Source organism: Camarhynchus parvulus, unplaced genomic scaffold, assembly GCF_901933205.1.
Source record: "Camarhynchus parvulus unplaced genomic scaffold, STF_HiC, whole genome shotgun sequence".
NCBI lineage: Eukaryota > Metazoa > Chordata > Aves > Passeriformes > Thraupidae > Camarhynchus > Camarhynchus parvulus.
Genome location: NW_022148886.1, coordinates 22102 through 38239, shown reverse-complemented (window position 1 = coordinate 38239; position 16138 = coordinate 22102). Strand labels below are relative to the sequence as shown.

Genomic DNA, 16138 nt, shown 5'->3' with positions numbered 1-16138 from the left:
TTGGAAAATTAGGATTTAATTTGGGTTTTAATTGGGATTTAATTGAAATTTTTAATTGGTAATTAGTTGTGATTTTTAATTGGAAATTAATTGGGAATTTGGGTTGGAAAATTGGGATTTAATTGGGAATTAATTAGGTTTGGACTGGGATTTAATTAGGATTTAATTGGGATTTTAATTGGGAATTAATTGGGATTTTTAATTGGGATTTAATTGGGGATTTGGGGTTGTAAAATTGGGAATTAATTGGGGTTTTAATTGGGATTTAATTGAGATTTTTAATTGGGAATTGGGGTTGGAAAATTGGGATTTAATTGGGGTTTAATTGGGATTTAATTGGGAATTAATTAGGATTTAATTGGGGATTTGGAGTTGGAAAATTGGGATTTAATTGGGGGTTTAATTGGAGTTTGATTGGGGTTTAATTGGGATTTAATTGGGATTTTTAATTTGGGAATTGGGGTTGGAAAATTGGGATTTAATTGGGAATTGGGATTTTTAATTGGGATTTTTAATTGGGAATTGGCGTTGGGAAATTGGGATTTAATTGGGAATTAATTGGGAATTAATTGGGAATTGGGATTGCAAAATTGGGAATTAATTGGGAATTAATCGGGATTTAATTGGGATTTAATTGGGATTTTATTGGGATTTTTAATTGGGATTGGGGGGTTGGAAAATTGGGACTTAATTGGGATTTAATTAATTGGGATTTCATTGGGATTTAATTAATTGGGATTTCATTAGAATTTTATTGGGATTTTATTGGGAATTTAGGTTGGAAATTTTGATTAAATTGGAATTTAATTAATTGGGATTTAATTGGGATTGAACTGGGACTCCTCCCCTTCCCCAAACTCTGACCACGCCCCTCAAACCTCATTAATATGCACAACCACGCCCCCTTTTATAACCACACCCCTCCCACCCAAAATGGCCGCTCATAGCCCCGCCCCTTTTCCCTCACCCCTCTACACTCCCATTGGCTGAGCCACCTGTCAATCATCCCCAAACCCCACGCTCTGATTGGTCGGCGCCAAAACTCGATTGTTTCACCTTTTTTGAGCTGGGGGAGGGGCCAGAAGGGGCCACGCCCCTTCATCCACCCCAAGGAATGAGCTGATTGGCTGAAGGATTAAGCCACGCCCACTACAAAAGCCACGCCCCTTTGGGCGCCCAACGTGCGGCAGGGCTGGAGGGGCCGGTGGGGGGGGGTTGGGAATTTGGGAAAATTTTGGGAATTTTGGGAACATTTGGGGAATTTTGGGATCCTGGAGGGAATTTTGGGATCCTGGAGGGAATTTAGGGAAAATTTTTCTCATTTTCCGCACAAAAACAAGGTGAAAACGGCGAATTTTGGGCCCTTTTTTGGCCATTTTTTCCCGAAAAAAGCAGGAAAATTCCAGAATTTTTGGGAATTCTCCGGAAATTTTGGGAATTTTTGGGAATTTTCTGGAATTTTCCATCAGAGCTCCTGGTCCAGGCCACCATCCCCACAATTTTTTCCCATTTTCTCCCCAAAAAAGAGACTAAAAAAGCGAATTTTGGGCCATTTTTTGGCGATTTTTTTCCCGAAAAGCGGGAAAATTTCCGGAATTTTCTGGAATTTTCTGGAATTTTGGGAATTTTCTGAATTTCCACAGGCTCCTCGTCACCGCCTCCCCACACACATCCCCAAAAAGCAAAAGTAATTTTGGGCCGTTTTTGGGCTTTTTTCCCAAAGAAAACGAATGAATTGGGAATTTTCGGGAATTTTCTGGAATTTTCCATCAGAGCTCCTCGTCCAGGCCGTCGTCCTCGGGCGGGAAGTCGCCGGCCGTGACGTGCTGGGGCCGAACGAAGGCGCCGAATTTGGGGGGACACTCGAAATAACGGCGGCCGGCCACGCTGCCGAGAGATAACGGGGAGAGATAAGGGCGAGATAACGGGGAGATGAGGGAGGGATAAAAGGGAGATAAGAGGGAGATAAGGGGGAGATGAGGGCGAGATAAAAGGGAAATAACAGGGAGGTAAGGGAGAGATGAGGGGGAGATAAGGGGAGAGAATGGGGGAGATAAGGAGGAGATAAAAGGGAGATAAGGAGGAGATAACGGGGAGATAAGGGGAGATAATGGGGAGATAAGGGGGGAGATAATGGGGAGATAAGGGAGAGATAAGCGGGAGATAAGGGAGAGATAACGGGGGAGATAAGGGAGAGATAACGGGGGAGATAAGGGAGAGATAAGGGGGAGATAAGGGAGAGATAAGAGCGAGATAAGGGAGAGATAACGGGGAGATAAGAGGTGATAAGGGAGTGATAAGGAGGAGATAAGAGGGAGAGAAGGGGGAGATCAGGGGGAGATAACAGAGAGATAACAGAGAGATAAGGGGGAGATAAGGAGAATATAAAAGGGAGATAAGGGGGAGATAAAGTGGAGATAAGACAGAAAAAATAGACCCCAAAATCCCCCCAAATCCCTCCAGGACCCCCTAAAACTCCCCCAAATCCCCCCAAATCCCTCCAGGACCCCCTAAAATCCCCCAAAATCTCCCCTAAATCCCCCCAAAACCCTCTAGGAACCCCTAAAACACCCCAAAAACCCCCCAAACCCCTTCAGGACGCCCCCAAATCCCATAAAATCCCCCCAGATCCCTCCAGGAACCCCTAAAATCCCCCCAAAATCCCCCCAAATCCTTCCAGGACCCCCTAAAACTCCCCAAAATCCCTCCAGGACCCCCCAAAATCCCCCAAAATCCCTCCAGGAACTCCTAAAATCCCCCCAGAATCCCTCCAGGACCCCTTAAAACACCCCAAAGTCCACCCAAAATCCCTCCAAGCCCCCTAAAACACCCCCAAACCCCCCAAACCCCCAAAATCCCCCCTCACCTTCCATCGTGCTTGCCCAGCGGTTCGTCGTAGCGCACCCCCACCCAAAACCCCGGCTTAAAATCCGTCTCGCCTTTCGGGGGACACAGAACGAAGAAGCAGCGTGAAAAAAAACGGCGAAAAGCACCAAAAAAAAAGTGACAAAGAGGTGACAAAGAGGTGACAAAGAGGTGACAAAAGAGGCGACACGAACCCACGAAGGCGATGGCGCCCCTGCGGCAGGGCTGGCCCGGCACCCGCACCTCGCAGCGCGCCCCGAGCGGCAGCGCGGCCGCCGCCGCCGCCTCCTGAGCCCGGCGCTGCTCCCGCTCCCGCTCCCGCTCCTGCTCCCGCTCCCGGTCCCAGCGGCCCCACGAGCGCTGCCGCAGGAAGGAGCGCATGGACTCTGCGGGGACAGACAGGGGACATCGGGGGTGGCACTCTGGGGAGGCGCTGGTCCCGGTCCTGAGATTCCCGTTCCCGTTCTTGCTCCTGATCCCGGTCCCATTCCTGGTCCGATCCCATTCCTGGTCCCGTTCCTGATCCCGTTCCCGGTCCCAGCAGCCCCAGGAGCGCAGGGACTCTGTGGGGACAGCAGGGGACATCAGGGGTGCACTCACTCCCCTCTTCTCCCTTCCTTCTTGCTCCAGTGCCCTCCATTACTACCCTTCCTGATCCCTTCCCCACACCCCAAGTGCCTCTTACAGCAGACACAGGGGTGCACTTTGGGACAGGGACGGCTGGGCCTGATCCCGCCTATTCCACTTCCCATTTCTGCTCCCACCTCTCCCATTCTCCTGATCCCATTCCGGTCCCATCCTGCCACCCACAGCCAGACGGGCCTGTGGGACAGACAGACACGGGGGGCCTTTGGGACAGCCTGGTCCCCTTCCTAGCTCCCATCCCTTCTTCTGCACTCCCAATCCCATTCCCGGTCCCTTCTGTTCCCGTTCGTCCCACACCCAGACTCTCTGGGGACATCAGGGACACAGGGGTGGCACTTTGGGGACACCTGTCCAGTCCCATTCCTCCCCATCCTCTCCTATTCCGACCGTCCCACCTCCTGACCCACCGCCTGATCCCATCCGCCCTACCCATTCCTGATCCTATGGTCCCACCCATCCCACGCCCAGGACAGGGACTCTGTGGGACAGACAGGGGACACAGGGGTGGCCTTTGGGACAGGGACGCCCTTCCCCTCCCTATTCCTGCTCCTTCTTCTTCTCACTCCCAATCCCATTCCTGGTCCTGATCCCATTCCTGGTCCTGATCCCATTCCTGGCCCTGATCCCATTCCTGGTCCTGTTCCTGATCCCGTTCCCGGTCCCAGCAGCCCCAGGAGCGCAGGGACTCTGTGGGGACAGACAGGGGACATCAGGGGTGGCACTTTGGGGACAGGGACACACTGGTCCCCTTCCTATTCCCGCTCCCGTTCCCGTTCTTGCTCCTTATCCAGCCCATTCCTGGTCCTGATCCCATTCCTGGTCCTGATCCCATTCCCGGTCCCGTTCCTGGCCCCGTTCCCGGTCCCAGCAGCCCCAGGAGCGCAGGGACATCCAGGGGACATCCAGGGGACATCCAGGGGTGGCACTTTGGGGACGCGCTGGTCCCGGTCCTGTTCCTATTCCCGATCCCGTTCCCATTTCTGCTCCTGCTCCCGGTCCCATTCCTGGTTCTGATCCCATTCCTGGTCCTGATCCCATTCCCGGTCCCGTTCCTGTTCCCGTTCCCGGTCCCAGCAGCCCCAGGGACTCTGTAGGGACATCGAGGGGACATCAGGGGTGGCACTCTGGGGACAAGGACACCCTGATCCCATTCCTGTTCCCATTCCTGGTCTTGTTCCCGTTCCCATTCTTGGTCCCAGCCCCATTCCTGCTCCCGTTCCCAGTCCCAGCAGCCCCAGGGACTCTGTGGGGACACCCAGGGGACATCAGGGGGTGGCACTCTGGGGACAGGGACGCGCTGTCCTCTTGTTGGACTTGCTCTTGGCCGTCTGCTACTTGGTTATTTGGAACGTGTCCCCAACGCCCCCAATGTCCCCAATGTTCCCAAACCCCCCAATGTCCCCAATGTCCCCAATCCCTCAATGTCCCCAACACCCCCAATGTCCCCAATGTCCCCAAGACCCCCAATGTCCTCAATGTCCCCAATGTCCCCAAACCCCAATGTCCCCAACACCCCAATGTCCCCCAATGTCCCCAACACCCCCAATGTCCCCAATGTCCCCAACACCTCCAACGTCCCCAATGTCCCCAAACCCCCAATGTCCCCAATGTGCTCAACCCCTCCAACGTCCCCAATGCCCCAATGTCCCCAACACCTCCAACGTCCCCAATGTCCCCAAACCCCTATGTCCCCGAACTCTCAATGTCCCCAATGTCCCCAATCCCTCAATGTCCCCAATGTCCCCAAACCCCAATGTCCCCAACACCTCCAACGTCCCCAATGTCCCCAACACCCAATGTCCCCAAACCCCAATGTCCCCAATGTTGCCAAACCCCCCAATGTCCCCAACCCCTCAATGTCCCCAATGTCCCCAAACCCCAATGCCCCCAATGTCCCGAACACCCCCAATGCCCCCAATGTCCCCAAATCCCAATGTCCCCAATGTCCCCAACACCTCCAATGTCCCCAGTGTTCCCAAACCCCCAATGTCCCCAACCCTCAATGTCCCCAATGTCCCCAATGTCCCCAACACCCCCAATGTCCCCAACACCTCCAATGTCCCCAGTGTCCCCAATGTCCCCAAACATTCCACTGTCCCGAACACCCCCGACGTCCCCGGTGTCCCCAAGGCCACCTGTCCTCTTGTCGTAGTCGCTCTCGGCCATCTCGTACTTGGCCACCTGGGACACGTCCTCGAACTGCCCCGCGCGGGCCCCGCTGCGGTCTGTCACCTGCAGGGCGGTGCCACTGTCACTCAGGGGGGTGGCACTGTCACTCAGGGCGGTGCCACTGTCACTCAGGGGGGTGGCACTGTGGCACTGTCACTCAGGGGGGTGGCACTGTCACTCAGCGGGGTGGCACTGTGGCACTGTCACTCAGGGGGGTGCCACTGTCACTCAGGGGGGTGGCACTGTGGCACTGTCACTCAGGGGGTGGCACTGTGACACTGTCCCTCAGGGGGGTGGCACTGTCACTCAGGGGGGTGGCACTGTGACTCAGGGGGGTGGCACTGTGACACTGTCCCTTAGGGGGATGGCACTGTGACACTGTCACTCACGGGGGTGGCACTGTCACTCATGGGGGGTGGCACTGTGGCACTGTCACTCAGGGGGGTGGCACTGTGACACTGTCCCTTAGGGGGATGGCACTGTGACACTGTCCCTCAGGGGGATGGCACTGTCACTCAGAGGGGTGGCACTGTGGCACTGTCACTCAGGGCGGTGCCACTGTCACTCAGGGGGGTGGCACTGTGGCACTGTCACTCAGGGGGGTGGCACTGGCACTGTCACTCAGGGGGGTGGCACTGTCCCTCAGGGGGATGGCACTGTCACTCAGAGGGGTGGCACTGTGGCACTGTCCCTTAGGGGGGTGGCACTGTGACACTGTCACTCAGGGGGGTGGCACTGTGACACTGTCACTCAGCGGGGTGGCACTGTCACTCAGACGGGTGGCACTGTGGCACTGTCCCTTAGGGGGGTGGCACTGTGACACTATCACTCACGGGGGTGGCACTGTCCCTTAGGGGGGTGGCACTGTGGCACTGTCACTCAGGGGGGTGGCACTGTCCCTCAGGGGGGTGGCACTGTGGCACTGTCACTCAGGCGGGTGGCACTGTCCCTCAGGGGGGTGGCACTGTCCCTCAGGGGGGTGGCACTGTCCCTCAGGGAGATGGCACTTGTCCCTTCACCACGGTGTCACCGCCCCTCACCGATGCCACCCCCACCCAGGTGCACCTGACAGGTGACACGGGGGGGATGCGGTGACACGGAGGTGACACGGAGGGGACACGGAAGTGACACGGTGACACAGAGAGGACGCGGTGACACGGAGGTGATACGGTGACATGGAGAGGTGACACGGGGGGACGCGGTGACACAGAGAGGACGCGGTGACACAGAGAGGTGACACGGGGGTGACGCAGTGACACAGAGACACAGAGGTGACACGGTGACACAGAGAGGTGACACGGAGGTGACACGGTGACACGGAGGTGACACGGTGACACGGAGAGGTGACACGGGGGGACGCAGCGACACAGAGAGGTGACATGGAGGGGACGCAGTGACACGGGGGGACACGGTGACACAGAGAGGACGCGGTGACATGGAGAGGTGACACGGAGGAGATGCAGTGACATGGGGGGACGCAGTGACACAGAGGTGACATGGAGGGGACACGGTGACACGAGGGGGACGTGGTGACACGGAGAGGTGACACAGGGGAGACATGGTGACACAGAGGGGACACGGTGACACAGAGGGGACACGGTGACATGGAGAGGTGACAGAGAGGCGACATGGTGACACGGAGGTGACCGTGACATGGGGACACGGTGACACGGAGGTGACGGTGTCACAGAGGTGACACAGTGACACAGAGGTGGCACAGTGACACACAGAGGTGACACAGAGGTGACATGGTGACACGGAGAGGTGACACGGGGGGGACGCGGTGACATGGGGGGATGCGGTGACACAGAGAGGCGACACAGGGGGACGCGGTGACACACAGAGGTGACACGGAGGTGACACGGTAACACAGAGGTGACACGGAGGTGACACAGTGACACGGAGGTGACAGGGAGGTGACACGGCGGTGACACGGCGGTGACACGGAGGTGACACACAGAGGTGACACGGAGGTGACACGCAGGTGACACAGTGACACGGAGGTGACACGGCGGTGACAGGGAGGTGACACGGCGGTGACAGGGAGGTGACACAGAGGTGACACAGAGGTGACACACAGAGGTGACACACAGGTGACACGGGTGACACGGCGGTGACACGGTAACACAGAGGTGACACAGCGGTGACACGGCGGTGACACAGAGAGGTGACACGGGTGACACGGAGGTGACAGGGAGGTGACACGGCGGTGACACGGAGGTGACAGGGAGGGGACAGGGAGGTGACAGGGAGGTGACACGGTAACACAGAGGTGACACAGCGGTGACACGGCGGTGACAGGGAGGTGACAGGGAGGTGACACGGCGGTGACACAGAGGTGACACGGCGGTGACACGGAGGTGACACGGAGGTGACACAGAGAGGTGACACGGGTGACACAGAGGTAACACGGAGGTGACACAGAGGTGACACAGAGGTGACACGGCGGTGACACGGAGGTGACACGGCGGTGACACGGAGGTGACACAGAGGTGACACAGCGGTGACACGGAGGTGACACGGAGGTGACACAGCGGTGACACAGAGAGGTGACACGGTAACACAGAGGTGACAGGGAGGTGACACAGCGGTGACACAGGTGACACGGGTGACACGGCGGTGACACGGCGGTGACACGGCGGTGACCCGGAGGTGACACGGCGGTGACAGGGAGGTGACAGGGAGGTGACACGGCGGTGACAGGGAGGTGACACAGGGCGGTGACCCGGAGGTGACACGGCGGTGACACGGCACGTGCACGCGGCAGCCGTCGCTGACGGGGTAGGAGCCCAGCAGGGCCTCGTCACAGTCCAGGGGCCCCAGGGGCTCGTCCTCGGCACCAAAGAGCTGCAGCTCCATGCACGACGCCGGCGAGCCCACCACCAGCTCCAGCTTGCACTGCGGGGGACACAGGGGACACTGGGGACACTGGGAGTGGCACTGGGGACACTGGGGACACTGGGGATGGCACTGGGGATGGCATTGGGACAGTCCCAGTCCAGTGTCCCCAAGGGTTTGTCCTGGGTTCCAGCTCCATGCAGGACACCGGGGAGCCCACCACCAGCTCCAGCTTGCACTGCGGGGGACACAGGGGACACTGGGGACACTGGGGATGGCACTGGGGACACTGGGGACGGCACTGGGGACACTGGGAATGTCCCAGTCCAGTGTCCCCAAGGGTCTGTCCTTGGTTCCAGCTCCATGCAGGACGCTGGGGACACCACCAGCAGCTCCTAGTTTGGGACAAGTGATACTGGGAGTGGCACTGGGGACACTGGGGACTGGGGACACTGGGGGGTGGCATTGGGACAGTCCCAGTCCAGTGTCCCCAAGGGTCTGTCCTTGGTTCCAGCTCCATGCAGAACGTGGGGACACCACCAGCAGCTCCAGTTTGTACTGGGAGGGGACAAAAGTGATACTGGGAGTGGCACTGGGGACACTGGGGACACTGGGGACACTGGGGACACCGAGAGTGGCATTGGGACAGTCCCAGTCCAGTGTCCCCAAGGGTCTGTCCTTGGTTCCAGCTCCATGCAGGACGCTGGGGACACCACCAGCAGCTCCAGTTTCTACTGGGAGGGGACAAAAGTGGCACTGGGAGTGGTAATGGGGACACTGGGGACACTGGGGACACTGGGGACACTGGGAGTGGCATTGGGACAGTCCCAGTCCAGTGTCCCCAAGGGTTTGTCCTTGGTTCCAGCTCCATGCAGGACGTGGGGACACCACCAGCAGCTCCAGTTTGTACTGGGAGGGGACAAAAGTGACACTGGGAGTGGCACTGGGGACACTGGGGATGGCACTGGGGACACTGGGGATGGCACTGGGAGTGGCACTGGGGACATTGGGAGTGTCCCAGTCCAGTGTCCCCAACAGTTCGTCCTTGGTTCCAGCTCCACGCAGGACGCTGGGGACACCACCAGCAGCTCCAGCTTGTACTGGGAGGGGACACTGGGGACACTGGGAGTGGCAATGGGGACACTGGGGACACTGGGGACACTGGGGATGGCACTGCAATCCCCCCAGTAACTCCCAGTTTGCGCTGGGAGAGGACACTGAGGAGTCCCAGTAGTCCCAGCCTGCGGTTCCAGTTTGGGGTTTGGGGGTTCCCAGTTTGGGGTTTAGAGGTTCCCAGTTTGGGGTCCCAGTTCGGGGTTTGGGGGTTCCCAGTTTGGGGTTTAGAGGTTCCCAGTTTGGGGTCCCAGTTCGGGGTTTGGGGGTTCCCAGTTTGGGGTTTAGAGGTTCCCAGTTTGGGGTCCCAGTTCGGGGTTTGGGGGTTCCCAGTTTGGGGTTTAGAGGTTCCCAGTTTGGGGTCCCAGTTCGGGGTTTGGGGGTTCCCAGTTTGGGGTTTGGGGGTTCCCAGTTTGGGGTTTAGAGGTTCCCAGTTTGGGGTCCCAGTTCGGGGTTTGGGGGTTCCCAGTTTGGGGTTCTGGGAGTCCCAGTTTGGGGGTTCCTGGTTCGGGGTTTGAGCCCCAGTTTGGGGTTTGGGGTCACAGTTCAGGGGTTGGGGTCCCGGTCCCATTCTCCCATTCCCGTTCTCCTGGTCCCGTTCCTGTTCTCCCACTTCCGTTATCCCAGTCCCGTTCCCATTATCCCAGTCCCATCCCCTTTATCCCAGTCCCATCCCTTTATCCCAGTCCCGTTCCTGTTATCCCAGTCCCATCCCTTTATCCCAGTCCCATTCCCATTCTCCCAGTCCCGTTCCCCCGGCCCAGTTCTTTTATCCCAGTCCCGTTCCCGTTCTCCCAGTCCCATTCCCATTATCTGGGTCTGATTCCCGTTCTCCCAGTTCCATTCCCTTTATCCCAGCCCCATTCCCATTCTCACAATCCCATTCCCCTTATCCCAGCCCCGTTCCCCCGGCCCAGCTCTTTTATCCCAGTCCTGTTCCCGTTCTCCCAGTCCCATTCCCATTATCTGGGTCTGATTCCCGTTATCTCAGTCCCATTCCCGTTATCTCAGTCCCATTCCCGTTATCCCAGTCCCGTTCCCATTCTCCTGATCCCATTCCCTTTATCCCAATCCCATTCCCATTATCCCAGTCCCGTTCCCCCGGCCCAGTTCTTTTATCCCAGTCCTGTTCCCGTTCTCCCAGTCCCATTCCCATTATCCCGGTCCCATTCCCATTATCCCGTTCCCATTCCCATTCTCCTGGTCCCACTCCCGTTATCCCATTCCCGTTACCCGGGTCCCATTCCCATTATCCCGGTCCCATTCCCATTATCCCGGTCCCGTTCCCATTATCCTGGTCCCGCTCTCGTTCTCCCATTCCCATTCTCCTGGTCCCATTCCCACTCTCCCAGTCTCACTCCTGTTCTCCCGGTCCCGTTCCCATTCTCCCGGTCCAATTCCCGTTCTCTCGGTCCCGTTCCCATTCTCCCGGTCCAATTCCCGCTGTCCTGTTCCCGTTCTCCCTGTGCCGTTATCCAGACCCAATTCCCTTTATCCCAGTCCCATTCCCACTCTCCCAGTCCCATTCCTGTTCCCTGGTCCATTCCTTACCCCATCCCAATCTCCCTTATCCGTCCCGTTCCCATTATCCGGTCCGTTCCCATTACCGGTCCCATTCTCCCTATCCCTTCCCATTCTCCATCCCATCCCATTCTCCCTTATCCCGATCCCATTCTCCTTTATCCACCCATCCCATTCTCCCAGTCCCTTTCCCACCACCATCACCTTTCCTTCTCCCGTCCCCCTACCCACCCACTCCCGTTATCCCTTCCCATTCCTCCAGTTCCGTTCTATCCCAATTCCTTTATCCTGGACCCATTCCCGTCTACCGGGTGCTCCCGTTCTCCCAGTCCCCATTCTCCGGTCCAGTTCCATTATCCCGGTCCACTCCCGTTATCCCATTCCCACTATCCCAGTCCCATTCCCGTTACCCCAGTCCCATTCTCCCTTATCCCGGTCCCGTTCCCATTATCCCAGTCCCGTTCCCATTACTCCAGTCCCATTCCCATTATCCCGGTCCCGTTCCCATTACTCCAGTCCCATTCCCATTATCCCAGTCCCGTTCCCATTACTCCAGTCCCGTTCCCATTATCCCGGTCCCGCTTCCATTATCCCGGTCCCGTTCCCATTATCCCGGTCCCGCTCCCATTATCCCGGTCCCGTTCCCATTACTCCAGTCCCGTTCTCATTATCCCGGTCCCGCTCCCATTATCCCGGTCCCGTTCCCATTACTCCAGTCCCATTCCCATTATCCCGGTCCCATTCCCATTATCCCGGTCCCGTTCCCATTATCCTGGTCCCGCTCTCGTTCTCCCATTCCCATTCTCCTGGTCCCATTCCCACTCTCCCAGTCTCATTCCCGTTCTCCCGGTCCCGTTCCCATTCTCCCGGTCCAATTCCCGCTGTCCTGTTCCCATTCTCCCTGTGCCGTTATCCAGACCCAATTCCCTTTATCCCAGTCCCATTCCCACTCTCCCAGTCCCATTCCTGTTACCCTGGTCCGATTCCGTTACCCCAGTCCCAATCTCCCTTATCCCGGTCCCGTTCCCATTATCCCGGTCCTGTTCCCATTATCCCGGTCCCATTCTCCCTTATCCCGTTCCCATTCTCCTTCATCCCGATCCCATTCTCCCTTATCCCGATCCCATTCTCCTTTATCCCAGTCCCATTCCCATTCTCCCATTCCCGTTATCCCAGTCCCATTCCCATTCTCCCAGTCCCGTTATCCCAGTCCCATTCCCATTCTCCCATTCCCATTCTCCCGGTCCCAGTCCCGTTCTCCCAGTCCCATTCCCATTCACCTTGTTCCCGTTCTCCCGTCCCCGCTATCCCAGTCCCACTCCCGTTATCCCGTTCCCATTCCCCTGGTCCAGTTCCCGTTCTACTCGTCCAATTCCTTTATCCTGGACCCATTCCCGTTCTACCGGTCGTGCTCCCGTTCTCCCAGTCCCCATTCTCCCGGTCCAGTTCCATTATCCCGGTCCCACTCCCGTTATCCCATTCCCACTATCCCAGTCCCATTCCCGTTACCCCAGTCCCATTCTCCCTTATCCCGGTCCCGTTCCCATTATCCCAGTCCCGTTCCCATTACTCCAGTCCCATTCCCATTATCCCGGTTCCGTTCCCATTACTCCAGTCCCGTTCCCATTATCCCGGTCCCGTTCCCATTACTCCAGTCCCGTTCCCATTACTCCAGTCCCGTTCCCATTATCCCGGTCCCGTTCCATTATCCTGGTCCCGTTCCCATTACTCCAGTCCCGCTCCCATTATCCCGGTCCCGCTCCCATTATCCCGGTCCCGTTCCCATTACTCCAGTCCCGTTCCCATTATCCCGGTCCCGCTCCCATTATCCGGTCCCGTTCCCATTACTCCAGTCCCGTTCCCATTATCCCGGTCCCGCTCCCATTATCCCGGTCCCGTTCCCATTACTCCAGTCCCATTCCCATTATCCGGTCCCATTCCCATTATCCCGGTCCCGTTCCCATTATCCTGGTCCCGCTCTCGTTCTCCCATTCCCATTCTCCTGGTCCCATTCCCACTCTCCCAGTCTCATTCCCGTTCTCCCGGTCCCGTTCCCATTCTCCCGGTCCAATTCCCGCTGTCCTGTTCCCGTTCTCCCTGTGCCGTTATCCAGACCCAATTCCCTTTATCCCAGTCCCATTCCCACTCTCCCAGTCCCATTCCTGTTCCCCTGGTCCGATTCCGTTACCCCAGTCCCAATCTCCCTTATCCCGGTCCCGTTCCCATTATCCCGGTCCCGTTCCCATTATCCCGGTCCCATTCTCCCTTATCCCGTTCCCATTCTCCTTCATCCCGATCCCATTCTCCCTTATCCCGATCCCATTCTCCTTTATCCCAGTCCCATTCCCATTCTCCCAGTCCCGTTATCCCAGTCCCATTCCCATTCACCTTGTTCCCGTTCTCCCGTCCCCGCTATCCCAGTCCCACTCCCGTTATCCCGTTCCCATTCCCCTGGTCCAGTTCCCGTTCTACTCGTCCAATTCCTTTATCCTGGACCCATTCCCGTTCTACCGGTCGTGCTCCCGTTCTCCCAGTCCCCATTCTCCCGGTCCAGTTCCATTATCCCGGTCCCACTCCCGTTATCCCATTCCCACTATCCCAGTCCCATTCCGTTACCCCCCCATTCTCCTTATCCTCTCCCATTACCCCCCTCCTTACACCCACCCATTTTCCATACCACCCATTACCACATTATCCCTCGTTCCCATTATCCCTCCTTCCCATTACTCCAGTCCCCTCCCATTATCCCGTTCCCATTATCCGGTCCCGTTCCATTACTCCAGTCCTTCCCATTATCGGTCCGTTCCCATTACTCCAGTCCCGTTCCCATTATCCGGTCCGTTCCCATTATCCCGGTCCCGCTCCCATTATCCCGGTCCCGTTCCTATATCCCGCTCCCATTATCCCGGTCCCGTTCCCATTACTCCAGTCCCGTTCCCATTATCCCGGTCCCGTTCCCATTACTCCAGTCCCGCTCCCATTATCCCGGTCCCGTTCCCATTATCCCGGTCCCGTTCCCATTACTCCAGTCCCGTTCCCATTATCCCGGTCCCGCTCCCATTATCCCGGTCCCGTTCCCATTACTCCAGTCCCATTCCCATTATCCCGGTCCCGTTCCCATTATCCTGGTCCCGCTCTCGTTCTCCCATTCCCATTCTCCTGGTCCCATTCCCACTCTCCCAGTCTCATTCCCGTTCTCCCGGTCCCGTTCCCATTCTCCCGGTCCAATTCCCGCTGTCCTGTTCCCGTTCTCCCTGTGCCGTTATCCAGACCCAATTCCCTTTATCCCAGTCCCATTCCCACTCTCCCAGTCCCATTCCTGTTACCCTGGTCCGATTCCGTTACCCCAGTCCCAATCTCCCTTATCCGGTCCGTTCCCATTATCCCGGTCCTGTTCCCATTATCCCGGTCCCATTCTCCCTTATCCCGTTCCCATTCTCCTTCATCCCGATCCCATTCTCCCTTATCCCGATCCCATTCTCCTTTATCCCAGTCCCATTCCCATTCTCCCATTCCCGTTATCCCACTCCCATTCCCATTCTCCCAGTCCCGTTATCCCAGTCCCATTCCCATTCTCCCATTCCCATTCTCCCGGTCCCAGTCCCGTTCTCCCAGTCCCATTCCCATTCTCCCAGTCCCATTCTCCCGGTCCCAGTCCCGTTCTCCCAGTCCCATTCCCATTCACCTTGTTCCCGTTCTCCCGTCCCCGCTATCCCAGTCCCACTCCCGTTATCCCGTTCCCATTCCCCTGGTCCAGTTCCCGTTCTACTCGTCCAATTCCTTTATCCTGGACCCATTCCCGTTCTACCGGTCGTGCTCCCGTTCTCCCAGTCCCCATTCTCCCGGTCCAGTTCCATTATCCCGGTCCCACTCCCGTTATCCCATTCCCACTATCCCAGTCCCATTCCCGTTACCCCAGTCCCATTCTCCCTTATCCCCGTCCCGTTCCCATTATCCCAGTCCCATTCCCATTATCCCGGTCCCATTCCCATTACTCCAGTCCCAATCTCCCTTATCCCGGTCCCGTTCCCATTATCCCGGTCCCGTTCCCATTACTCCAGTCCCGCTCCCATTATCCCGGTCCCGTTCCCATTACTCCAGTCCCGTTCCCATTACTCCAGTCCCGTTCCCATTATCCCGGTCCCATTCCCATTACTCCAGTCCCATTCTCCCTTATCCCGGTCCCGTTCCCATTATCCCGGTCCCGTTCCCATTACTCCAGTCCCGTTCCCATTACTCCAGTCCCGCTCCCATTATCCCGGTCCCGTTCCCATTATCCCGGTTCCGTTCCCATTATCCCGGTCCCGCTCCCATTATCCCGGTCCCGTTCCCATTATCCCGGTCCCGTTCCCATTACTCCAGTCCCGTTCCCATTATCCCGGTCCCATCCCCGTTCTCCCGTTCCCATTCTCCCTCATCCCGGTCCCGTTCCCGTTCTCCCGTTCCCATTCTCCCTCATCCCGGTCCCGTTCCCATTCTCCTGTTCCCATTCTCCTGGTCCCATCCCCGTTCTCCCGGTCCCGTTCCCGTTCTCCCGCTCCCATTCTCCCTCATCCCGGTCCCATTCCCGTTCTCCCGTTCCCATTCTCCCCCATCCCGCTCCGGTACCTTGAGCTCGGCGATGGTGAGCGCAGGCGAGAAGCGTTTACAGGCACGGAAAGCGTTCAGGGAGCTGCTCACCGCCAGCCACACCGGGCCCGGCGCGGTCCCGCCGCCGTTCATGGCTCCGGTACCGACCGGGCCCTGCCGGTACCACCCCACCGGAACCGAACCGGGAGTCCCGGACACGCCCAGGCTCCTCCGGCAGCTCCCCGAGCCCCTCTGGGAGCCTCCGGGAGCCTCCGGGAGCCTCCGGTTCTCCCGAACCGGGAGCCCAGAACGGTTCCGGACCCGCCCGAACTGGAGCCGCTTCTGGAACCTTCACGGGCCGCCACAGCCGGGACCGGTGAGGGAGCGGCCAATCAGAGCTGCCGGAGGAGGCCACATG

General features: G+C 57.7%; 1 protein-coding gene across 2 annotated transcripts; it reads right to left on the bottom strand.

Annotated features, from left to right (window-relative positions):
- Window positions 1-957: 957 nt before the first annotated feature.
- TBCB (tubulin folding cofactor B) lies at window positions 958-16108 on the bottom strand. 2 transcript variants are annotated; one of them, XM_030970880.1, is made up of 7 exons: window positions 15760-16108; window positions 8434-8577; window positions 5646-5742; window positions 3060-3251; window positions 2867-2939; window positions 1754-1887; window positions 958-1626 (listed from the first exon to the last, which is right to left on the bottom strand). In XM_030970880.1, exons 1-6 carry the CDS (start codon window positions 15871-15873, stop codon window positions 1770-1772), a joined length of 738 nt encoding a protein of 245 aa, XP_030826740.1. In that variant the 5' UTR covers window positions 15874-16108; the 3' UTR covers window positions 958-1626; window positions 1754-1769. The 2 variants fall into 2 exon arrangements, with proteins under 2 accessions (XP_030826740.1, XP_030826739.1); XM_030970879.1 differs by lacking the exon at window positions 958-1626 and having other exon boundaries at window positions 1742-1887.
- Between the last annotated feature and the right edge of the window lie 30 nt (window positions 16109-16138).

Coding starts and splice junctions, on each gene's coding strand:
- TBCB (XM_030970880.1), bottom strand. CDS start 15,873: ATGAACGGCGGCGGGACCGCGCCGGGCCCGGTGTGGCTGGCGGTGAGC. Junction 8,578..15,759: donor TCACCATCGCCGAGCTCAAG/GTACCGGAGCGG, acceptor TGTCCCCCGCAG/TGCAAGCTGGAGCTGGTGGT. Junction 3,252..5,645: donor CGACTACGACAAGAGGACAG/GTGGCCTTGGGG, acceptor CTGTCCCCGCAG/AGTCCATGCGCTCCTTCCTG.